General features: G+C 35.5%; 2 protein-coding genes across 2 annotated transcripts in view; both read left to right on the top strand.

Annotated features, from left to right (window-relative positions):
* The window catches only part of LOTGIDRAFT_175793 (hypothetical protein), a gene marked incomplete at both ends in the record, with an annotated part of 2,667 nt that extends 579 nt beyond the window's left edge, over window positions 1-2,088 (top strand). The window contains 2 exons of the mRNA XM_009060149.1: window positions 381-542; window positions 1,760-2,088. Coding sequence (XP_009058397.1) covers window positions 381-542; window positions 1,760-2,088 — 491 coding nt within the window. The remainder of the gene's footprint in view (window positions 1-380; window positions 543-1,759) is intronic.
* Window positions 2,089-2,480: 392 nt separating this feature from the next.
* The window catches only part of LOTGIDRAFT_175792 (hypothetical protein), a gene marked incomplete at both ends in the record, with an annotated part of 17,359 nt that continues 7,572 nt past the window's right edge, over window positions 2,481-12,267 (top strand). Inside the window, 2 exons of the mRNA XM_009060148.1 lie at window positions 2,481-2,624; window positions 3,389-3,470. Of these exons, the coding sequence (XP_009058396.1) occupies window positions 2,481-2,624; window positions 3,389-3,470 (226 nt within the window). The remainder of the gene's footprint in view (window positions 2,625-3,388; window positions 3,471-12,267) is intronic.

Genomic DNA, 12,267 nt, shown 5'->3' with positions numbered 1-12,267 from the left:
GAGATTGCCGACGCAAGTAGAACCTACAGTCTTCCTTTGGGTAGACGGAAGAGGAAGCAATAATTTGATGAGATTAAAAACAGCCTACCATTAGTGAACAAAATTCTTAAATCTGGATAAATTGGGAAAAGCCTCGAATTATGAACTCAATAAAAACTTCGTTGTAATTATAACAATGCCAATTTTAGTTTCTAACCTTGTATCAAAAATATTGTCTATCTATTTTGGGCTCATTCTCATTAAGACTAATTCCCATTTAAGTTAATATTTTCCCTGTTTTTCCTACTGTCATTGTTTAATAAATTTTTTTTTATCACATCACATTTTGATTTCACCCACCTCTACCCTCGGAATATTGCCTGATAGATTTGTTTTTTTAGAGTGCCCACAAGGTGTGAATATCACTAACTCTGATGCTGTAACAGAATCCAGAATATTTGATCAAGTTTTGACTTTCAACTGTTCAAATGGCATAAATGGTCTGACGGGAGCTCAGAGATGTGGTGAAGATGGTAAATGGATAGAAGAGCAAGCTTGTCCAGGTAATTTAGGTTTAATATTGTCTATTGTGTATAGTTGGACGAAGATTTATATTTCTAACAAAGTGATCTTTCTTGTTAAGAAGACAATATGGCCTCATTATGATTGTTTTTTAGATTAACTGAGATCTTCAAAGAATGGTCTTCAATATAATATTCAGTCTGTTATAACGCTGTAACGGTTCTTCACTTTTAAAGGTTTAAAACTCCCAACGATATGGACGGGGGTGCGCTTTTGAAGTAAAAAATGATTCAAGTGCCGTTTAAATATTTCTATATAATATTTCATAATGAAAAGTGGTACCAGGTCTCTTGAAGAGTAAGAATACCCTGCATGGCGCCAAACCCGTCATAGCTGTTCAACATATATAACACACAGTACAAATAGGATCGTGCTAACAGAAGAAATTTAAAAAGTTCAAGGACATAACTGTTGAAAATACATTTCTCCAATTAAAAGGGAGGTAATTGACCACAATAATTGATAAATTTTTTAAGAAAACGCCCGAAATCACACCACCATTGTGATGACAAGTTTAAAATTGATCGTTAAACAAAAACATTTGTTATGATAGCAGAAACAAAATTAAATTTCTTAAGTGAGGTTTTGAGTCGATTAGGTAATATACCATTGTAGTAGTAGCTTAGATGTTAAATGCTTCGATCTGGCTAAGAAATCATGGTAGAAAGAACATTCTCTAGACTATCGAACCATTTGTGACACTATACTCCCGTCAGCTGGCTAATGCGCAATGTTTCTGCATATAAAAGGAAAAAATGACGATTGGAAAATCCAAATTTAAGGAGAGGACAGCATGTATATACGGATTATAGTGAAATTAAAGATAGTCGTATGTTATTTTTTGCGAGTGCTTGCATGTACACTGCCTCGATTATATATATATAAAAATCAGAGGCACAGTTGGTACCCATGAGGATATCTACCACTTGCTGATAAATGTGGCCGCCAAATTCAATAAAAATGTTGCGGTGACTATGGTTCTTAATAAAATATGAGAAATTATAATTGACAACAATATAGTCAAATCTTACAGTTTTAGAATGGGTTGAGAAACAAAGGTTTGTATTGATCAGACTATTTAAAGCAACCCTAAATTTTAGTTCTTTTGAATCTTTTCACAATCCTCATTTGCTTGATTCCAAACGACCTGTCTTGGCCTATATAAATTATTTACCATACAATACGATTTATATTTCAGTGGTATACCGGGGTAAATATGTTGGAATTACTACCTTTACCACAGTTCCATCAACCAACTGTACCGAAGCTTGTCTTAAAGTTACACAGTGTAGCTCTTCTTCATCAGCCGGTTCAGGTCGATGCATTCTTTTTGAAGAACCCATTATCTACACCAATAGGCCTAAAACTCTTTCCGAATGCATCCAGTTATGTAAAAATGACACCAAGTGTTTAACATTATCTCATACAGTTGGTTCTTGCTATTTATTTAGTGTCGACTACACCACGATAGAAACTAAATTTGTAATTAGAGATAGTTCAAATGGGGTCATCGTTTCTGGCTTTTAATAACCTCTGACGTCATCATAATAAGATCACGTGGACTAAACTTATTTCATTAAAAATAGATGTTTACTTACGTGTTTTTTGTTTTATGAGAGGGCATTTTTCATAATTTTTCATGACATAATGGGGTTAGTAACATACATAATTACCTAGTTATCGCCCTTACACCGCTCAATAGTAAATAAGGTACTTCCATCACATCACCCAGCACCATAATATAAACAACACAACTCCACCAATTTATCATCCTTTGTCCTAGCTTATCGCAGAAGTGATCGATAGAATGTCAAATTCTATTTAGGCAGGTCGTATTAGTTATAATACTGCTTAATCTGCCAGCTTACCAGACTGAACGAAAGTTTTCAGTCAATGTATTGATTTAAAACCGTCATACGATGGCTGGTTCAGAAATAGAAAGAGACGTACTTCTTCAAATAACTTTAAATGACAAAAAGAGGTTAGGAGGTTCCATGAATTCTGAAAACGAATTGTTCTTGTCCGCAGAAGGTATTGGTGATTTACATTGGTGGATTAGGAATGTAAGTGTTAAAAATGGCAAACTAATACGACAAGAAACCCTTCAGTATTTTTTTTTACCACCGACGCCTCTTTGGAAGGTTGGAGTGTGTATCACAATAATGAAAATATTTCATTCGGTGGCAGATGGTCTGCAGCAGAAAGTCAAAATGACATCAACTTTTTGGAATTATTGGCTATATATTTGAGGTTGAAGTCCTTATTTTCTGATCAGTTAAGTTTACATATTGAAGTTAGATCTGACAATGTTTGTGCAGTTTCTTATGTACAGTCAAGTAACCTAATTTCGTGGAAACCTATTATTCGTGGATTTCCGGAAAGGATTAATAATAGTTTCGAATGTAAATAATATGGGAGGAATGACCTAAAAATTACTAGATGATTTGACCAAAGATATTTAGAATTGGTGTATAGAAAGATAACTATGTTTGCAGTTTTATCCAGGCAAACTACCAGCATAGCTGACTTTTCATCAAGAATATTTACTGATTCCACTGACTGGATGTTAAAGAATAACATATTTATTAGGCTATGAAATCAATTGTTCTGGCCTAGAGATTTGTTTGCGTCTCGTTTGAATTGTCAGTTATCAAAATTATATTCATGGTTCCCTGTGATGCTATTTTCCACTATTTTCACTGATAGGTTAAATTTTAAACAAGATTACTTGAGATCAAGTTAGTGAAGCTATTATTATTGTACCATGTTGGCCTTCTCAACCATGCCTTCCCGTACTTTTGAACTGTTTGGTTTCTTTTCCTCTTAGGATACATCGACACAATTACCTACTAATGATGGCACACAATGGAACATGTCATCCCTTAGCCAAGTCGATGTCTCTAGTTGCAGTGAGTGTATCAGGCGATGTCTCAAAGATAGTGGCATTCCAGGATCAGTTGTCGATGTCCTCATTAGTTCTCGGAGACAAGGCACAAACAAGCAGTATGTCCTGGCATGGAAACAGTGGATTCTTTGGTGTAATTCATTGGGTTTTGATGGTTACCACTAATGCTACAATATCTTGGAAACATGTTGGACTATGGCAAATCTCACAGTGTTATTAATACTCACAAATCTATGTTGCTCCAAACTCTGAAGCTCTTAGTTAATGTGTGGTGTTCAGAGTCCATACTAATAAGTCGGTTTATGAAGGGTGTGTTCAATAGATGTCCAGAAAAACCTAAATATTCTGTAACTTGGGCCTTTCGCACTGATAGCTTTGTCTGTATGGAGGTCATAACAATATCTTATTACCCACTACTTACAATTCAAACAACATAATGATTGGAATGCTAAAATCAAATATTTATATTCACATGTAACTTAACTAAAGTCCATTTAAACAATTCATTTAGCACCTTCCAAAAATCTTAAATGATAAACCACCGTCATATTTGATAAATACCAGAAGTATATTTTCAACTGTAAAGTGTTATTTCTAAATTGGAAAATGATAAGTGCTACTTCTTTCGTGTAATATATTAAGATTTAGGTAATAAGATATTTTACATTTGTTTTTGAATCAGTGTATTAGACAAATCGGTAGAGTATGGATTAATGGCGTAAATTGACCTCCATATGTCTTCAGCTCCAAGATCTCAGACTATGGTAGCATTAAAACTCTCGAACATGTCTCTTTACAATGATCGAATTCGGTTCTGTTTTACACAATTGTTAAAAAACTACGAATCGTCAAGCTATATTCTGAGTTTGCCATGCACACTTTGTTGATTATTTGAGCATTACAAAATCTACAAATAGGGTAGATCAGTTGTTGATTTAATTGAGTACCAATTTGCCTGTCACGACTTACACTGTTGCTCGTTGGCTCAAAGATGTACTTTTATTGTCAGGATTTGATACAAATTTTTATAAGGTCCATTTTTACAGATTAGCATCGGTATCGGCTGCATATTTCAATGGATGTTCAATTCCGGACATATTAAAGGCAGCAGATTGGACATGCTGAAGGTTTGAAACACCACTCATCATTCATATGATTAATGGGAGGCAACTCTAGTCTAATGCGTTAATTGTCACTAATTCTCGATCGTGGACCAGGTTAGGGATTTAGGGTTAGGGGTTTTAGGGTTAGGTATAAGGGGGTAAGAGCCGATACCGGGCCGACTCTCGGAAGCACTGACACAGGCATCATTTTTTTTTACCTTGAGAAGAATTTGAACCCACGGCACATAATGGCCTAGCAGACGACAATCCAACTCGCTAGCGACTGAGCTATTCCACTGCCACAAAAAGACAGTGTTAGAGAGAAGTATTGACGTTTACACAGGTCAAACGTTGTTAACTCCTTCAAGAAGATATCCATATAGCCTGGCACTGGAAAGGGTAGGTAGTAGGGGTGAGAGCCTATTAAACCCCTGCTCCTTGTGTTCTGAATCGATCTTAAGTCTTCGCATATTTTGTAGGTTCAGATTATGTCGGATTATTATTTGGCATGTAAAATTTAACTGTGGTCCAAAACGGAAGTCATTATTTAGCCAATAAGAAAATCCTTGTGCATTACGTCATATTTTTATCTTCCGCTATGTTTCATTTTTCATCCATAGTCATTGAGTCAATCAACATTTCTAGTCTTATTGACCTAACATCAACTAGGCAGGATGATTATTATTTAAAGGGATTATATCATTGTATTAAGCATTCGTTCTTCTGTAATGTATCGGTCTACGCATAATATTAGTCTCAATACGAAAGAATTTACACCGTGGTCAAATGGGAAACTAGTTTCCGTGTGGTCCAGGTCAATCGCAATAGTCATGTCAATATTTTAAGGTTCCATAATCTTGTCTTTTCGTGCATATAAGGATTCAACACCGAATTTCGTCAAAGTTAAAAAAAAACCGGATTTTTTTAATGTCTTAGATGTTTCCTCAGATATTCTACAAAATAATTAAAATTGTTTTGTTTCAATTTTTTTATGAATCCCTCACTTTGACTCATATTTCATGAGTAACCAACTCGACAACGGCGGCAAAATGCGTCACCTATTTTCGTGTACAATGTTGGCGTTTGGTAATAACTGAAATCCGCCATTTTGTATTTGTCAAAGTATACATCAACACATTTTAGCTTGCTTGAAACTACTGGATTCATTTTACTAGCTGACATTGTACACATAACCCATGTTTATCTAAACAAGCAAATGCGGAGGTCACACGAGGTCGCATATGTAAATTTTTAATCCTTTTCGGAAATGCACGAAAAATAGGTTAGGCTAATTGACTGTGCTTATTATTCAATTGTGTCTTTATCACATCATGTCAATTCACTGTATTTTTAGTTAAGTTCATATTGTCGTCATAACCTGTGTCATATGTTTGTCACCTTGGTAGAATTAAGGTTGTCTCCCTTTAATAACGTCTGCTATATGGGAATGTCAGTCATGCAATCTGCTGTCCAATTTTATTATTGTCATATTATTGTCATTTAGAATATCGAAGTCTGTATACTGTTCACCATAGGAAATATATTGGTCAACAATATGTCTAGTCATTTAAGTCATTCAAGTCAGCATTCAAGTCATTTTCTTCCCGAACTGTGTATGAATAGATTAGATATGTCAGCAATCTATTCCATATTACGGGGCACCAGCCTACCACGCCAAATCCGTGCTAGCTGACATTACAGGGGATCAACAACACCTTGTTCTCCCAATTCAACTCACAAACTTAGAGGCAGTATAGACGTATGTCTTCCACAGAGATAGGACAGAATTTAAAAGAATATTTGCGAGTGGTAGGCTTAGTTTACGGATAGCACGATTAGGGGAAATCCTACCACTCAAATGTTTTGTGGAACTGTGTAGCCCGCGTGTGACACGGGGACTTTGTAGAAAATCCGGCAATGTCTTGATGGTAGGGCTATACAAAATATATCGTCTTCTATCGGTGAACTCCCGTTAACACTTAGAACAGGTGGCCATGATACGTTCAAACTTAATACATCTTTTTCTAGACAAAATCTAGAATTCATTACCAAATTTCGTCAAAATTAAAATACGGAAATTTGTTTTATGTCTTAGATGTTTCTTCAGATATTCTATAAAATGATTAAAATTGGTTTGTTTCGATTTTCATTATGAATCCCTCACTTTGACCCGTATTTCAACTCGACAAGTAAATTACAAGTAAATACATTTCAAATGACCTCATCGTTTTACTTTAGTTATAGTCCTTAGAGTGTTCGTAAAAAAAATCCTGCAGACATTTTTTGATACGGCAAAAGGTGCCTGCGCACGGCGTGCGTGTGCGGTTTAGTTGAAGCCTGTTAATGATTTCCCCATTAAGCGCCACATCCTTTAAAACAACACAGGCACCTATCGGTGGAAAGACAATTAATTTACTCTTTTTAGGTTAAAGATTAGGTTAAATTCTAATGTATATTCATCAGCAATATTGAGTAGACCTTCCAAGGCATGTCTATTAGGGACAAGGAGGGCAATGTTATCAGCATAAGAAACAGCTCGAACGTGTGAATGATCAATATGACAACCAAGCCTGCTACGCTTACACCGAGCAAGAAATTCATCGACATAAACAGTTAACAATATTGGAGATAACACACCACCTTGCTTTACCCCACTGGATACATCAAAGGTTTCAGTAGTTACATTTCCCTATTTAATGCGAATTTTCTGATTCAAATACGAACTAAGAAAAAATCTGACAATAAGAGGACATATTCCCCGAGTTATAAGCAATCTGAACAATTTAATATAATTCACTCTGTCAAAGGCTCTACTTGCATCCAGTAGTGAGTACTGGAAGTGTGAATTATGAGTAATGGAAATAAACCGATTTTTGAACCAGTTATGTGACGTTATGTAAACAGAGGGACAACGATTTCACTGTTTGCGACTTTTAGAAAGATAATACTTTAATATGCGTGATGTCATAGGCCAACTTAATCCTCTAATCTAAGGTCCCCTTTTAATCAATATTTATTCATGAATTACAAATAATACATTACATAATATATAAGCAATGGTTTCAGAAACAAGTCGAAACTTATATTAATCAATTATCATTTAATACAGTTTTCAAATTTATGGTTACAAGATATACAATATCTGATTAAAAGTTATAAGTAAGTGTTGTGCATTTCTATTTTTTGTAATAATCTTAAGATATTGTTTAAACTTTGTGAACTCTCTTAAACATTTCTCTTATAACAATTCATGCCATGAAAGTAAATTATTTTCTTTACATAATGTAAGCTTACATTTATATGTAATGTGGGGGGGGGGGGGGGGTGCTCTGGGTGGGAAATTGAAAAGAGGAAAACACTAGGGGATGAACTTGTAAAAAGAGGAAAACTGTGCTGTTGTATAAACATTTATTGATTTATCTTTTGAAAACATTCTAAAAGTGTCACATATAGCGCACCATATTTTTTTATTACTAATAACGCGATTCACCAGTCCCTTATACTCGGTTGTATTCGGGTTGTCATTCGAGTTGATCCATCTAATAAGTATTTATTTTGATATTTATGTTAATTCTATATGCATAAGATTATCAGGAGTACAAATGCAAGCAAGGATTTTATCATGTCACATTTATTTTATAATCGTAAGCATATTCCTAGGATTGCGCACGTGGAACTCTTTACTCGATTCACTGTTCTTTAAAAGTCTGGTTAATCGTGTCTCGATTGTTATGGCATGGCGTCATTTGTTTTAAGAATTGTTTGCCATGGCTAAGATGTCATTGCTTTACAGTTATTTTACCACTACCTACTACCATTAAACACTGTGAATAAAATATCATCTATATTGACATTCTATCTTGATGGTTTTTGGGTGTGCGTTAACCTGCCGTTGGCGCTAGGGGATGAACTTGTAAAAGGGAGAAACCACTAGGGGTGGAACTTGTAAAAAGTGGAAACCACTAGGGGATGAACTTGTAAAAGGGAGAAACCACTAGGGGATGAACTTGTAAAAAGAGGAAACCACTAGGGGATGACCTTGTAAAAAGAGAAAACCACTACGGGATGACCTTGTAAAAAGAGGAAACTACTAAGGGATGACCTTGTAAAGGGGAGAAACCACTAGAGGATGAACTTGTAAAAAGAGGAAACCACTAGGGGATGAACTTGTAAAAAGAAGAAAACACTAGGGGATGAACTTGTAAAAGGGAGAAACCACTAGGGGATGAACTTGTAAAAAGAGGAAACCACTAGGGGTTGAACTTGAAAAAGGGGGAAACCACTAGGGGATGAACTTGTAAAAAGAGGAAACCACTAGGGGATGAACTTGTAAAAAGAGGAAACTATTACGGGTTGAACTTGAAAAAAAAGAGGAAACCACTAGGGGATGAACTTGTAAAAAGAGGAAACCATTACGGGTTGAACTTGTAAAAAGAGGAAACCATTACGGGTTGAACTTGTAAAAAGAGGAAACCATTACGGGTTGAACTTGTAAAAAGAGGAAACCACTAGGGGATGAACCTGTAAAAAGAGGAAACCACTAGGAGATGAACTTGTAAAAAGAGGAAACCACTAGGGGATGAACTTGTAAAAAGAGGAAACCACTAGGGGATGAACTTGTAAAAAGAGAAAACCACTAGGGCATGAACTTGTAAAAGGGAGAAACCACTAGGGGATGAACTTGCAAAAGGGGAAACCCACTAGGGGATGAACTTGTAAAAGGGGGAAACCACCAGGGGTTGAACTTGTAAAAGGTTAAAACCACTATGGGGCTGAACTTGTAAAAGGGGGAAACCACTAGGGGATGACCTTGTAAAAAGAGGAAACCACAAGGGGATGACCTTGTAAGAAGGGAAACCACTAGGGGTTAAACTTGTAAAAAGAGGAAACCATTACGGGTTGAACTTGTAAAAAGAGGAAACCACTAGGGGATGAACATGTAAAAAGAGGAAACCTCTAGGGGATTACCTTGTAAAAAGAGGAAACCACTAGGGGATGACTTTGTAAAAAGAGGAAACCACTAGGGGATGAACTTGTAAAAAGAGGAAACCACCAGGGGATGAACTTGTAAAAGGGGGAAACCACTAGGAGTTGAACTTGTAAAAATAGGAAACCACTAGGGGTTAAACTTGTAAAAAGAGGAAACCACTAGGGGATGAACTTGCAAAAGAGGGAAACCACTAGGGAATGAACTTTTAAAAAGAGGAAACCACTAGGGGATAAACTTGTAAAAGGGAGAAACCACTAGGGGTTGAACTTGTAAAAGGAGGAAACCACTAGGGGATGAACTTGTAAAAAGAGGAAACCACTAGGGGATGAACTTGTAAAAGGGGGAAACCACTAGGGGTTGAACTTGTAAAAGGTTTAAACCACTTGGGGATGAACTTGTAAAAGGGAGAAACCACTAGGGGATGAACTTGTAAAAAGGGGAAACCACTAGGGGATGAACTTGTAAAAAGAGGAAACCACTAGGGGATGAACTTGTAAAAGGAGGAAACCACTAGGGGTTGACCTTGTAAAAAGAGGAAACCACTTGGGGTTGACCTTGTAAAAAGAGGAAACCATTAGGGGATGAACTTGTAAAAAGAGGTAACCACTAGGGGATGAACTTGTAAAAGGGGGAAAACATTAGCACTGTGTAAATTAACATATTTATCTCACTGTCTCAGCATAAAAGATCTTGGCGCTTTTCTTGTTAACATTTTATGTAAGCCGCCATTGCTTCTCGCAATTTCAAAAGTACGATGATCGCAGAATTCCTTCAAAATATCCTAAACTAAAATTCCTATTTCTATAGATGTCTTTTCTATATATGGCAGTGTCTTAAAAAAAGAAAACTTATCTTTTTAACTTTCAAACGCAGATAATTCTGGACACAAATGGATTTAAAAGCTCAAATTTGGTAAGCTACGATAGTGAGCTATGAACACTATTACTGATTAGCTTAGCTAAAATATGTTTTGTCAAAAAATATGGCGCATCTGTGCCCTTAAGATTTTACACAAACATTTTCCAAAGTATCTTAAAGATTTATTCTTAAATCAATATCAATAATTATGAGTTCCGGGTCAAATTTCGGCCTTTATTATGAAATGGTAATGGTGGGTTTTGGTGATTTTGGCCTATGATTGAAAATCAGTGTTGATTTTGTCCGATGTCTTTTCATAGGTAATCTACATATTTTTAAAGTTTCAAATAGAAATATAAAAGTATATTTGAAATATGTGATTAACAATATATTTTGTTCTACCAGTGTTATTTATCAGACCAGTGTATTACATACAGTTGGCAGACATAATTAATAATATTTATCAAATTCAATCTATCAGGTCGGCTGGTATAGCAAATATTTTTTTTTTCTTTTTTATTTAATTTTTTGAACTAGAAGTTTCAAATTAATTTATGACACCAGGTATAACTACTGGCTCTTATTCGCCAAGTTTAAATTTTTTAAATTGTATGTTAATTCTAAGACGTAGTATCACTTTTACAGTTTGTCAATTAAGAGAAATCCGTGAGCACAGAAAACTGTAAATAAACATTCAAGTTTTCCCTGTATTTTCTGTTAAAATACAGGTCTGTGTTTTAACAGAATTGTTAACGTTAAATCATGTTATTTTACAGTTTGTTAATAAACATAATTCTTTGAACCATGTGATTAGCTTTAACAAGTTTTCTCTGTAATTTCTGTTTAAAAAATGCCGCCTTAGAGAAAAACTTTTATATAAACACCACCCAAATCCCACATCTGCTTCTTCCTGTCCGAAAAAAGCTATTTTTCACCAACCACGATTTAATATTTAATTGAATAACTATGACACATAGAAGACACAAATAGGCCAATATTATTCGATTTCAGTTCAAAATCCGTTCTCCAAATCGTAATTCTTTACAGTCATTTCAATTCAAGTAGTGCCATATACAAATTTTAGAATTATTACTAATAAAAAGAAAATATTCTCGAAAATTTATAGTTGGATTTATTCAGATATCACAGCAGTCCACCAAAAACATTAAAAAACAATGCATTTTCTTGAAAATATGCCTTTTTGAACCACAAATTGGCCTCAGGTGTTCTAGAAAGCTTATACATTTATTTTGATTTTTCTTCACACGTCAGAAGGAAAAAACTTTAGTCCCTCAGTAAACAGATCAAAGAACAAACCACAAGGGGATGAACTTGAAAAAGGGGGAAACCACTAGGGGATGAACTTGTAAAAGGGTGAAAACTTGTAAAAGGGGAAAACCACTAGGGGATGAACTTGTAAAGGGGAAACTTGTAAAAGGGGAAAACCACTACGGCATGAACTTTAAAAGGGTGAAAACTTGTAAAAGGGGAAAACCACTAGGGGATGAACTTGTAAAGGGGGAACTTGTAAAAGGGGAAAACCACTACGGCATGAACTTGTAAAAGAGTGAAAACTTGTAAAAGGGGGAAACCACTAGGGGATGACCATGTAAAAAGAGGAAACCACTAGGGGATGAACTTGTAAAAGGGGGAAACCACAAGGGGGTGACCTTGTAAAAAGAGGAAACCATTTGGGGATGAACATGTATAAGGAGGAAACCGCTAGTGGATTGAACTTGTAAAAAGGGGAAACCACTAGCGGATGAACTTGTGAAAAGAGGAAAACACTAGGGGATGAACTTGTAAAAGGGGGAAACACTAGGGGATGAACATGTATAATGGGGAAACCG

The sequence above is a fragment of the Lottia gigantea genome, assembly GCF_000327385.1.
Source record: "Lottia gigantea unplaced genomic scaffold LOTGIsca_406, whole genome shotgun sequence".
Lineage (NCBI taxonomy): Eukaryota > Metazoa > Mollusca > Gastropoda > Lottiidae > Lottia > Lottia gigantea.
This window is presented reverse-complemented; position numbering and strand designations above follow the sequence as displayed.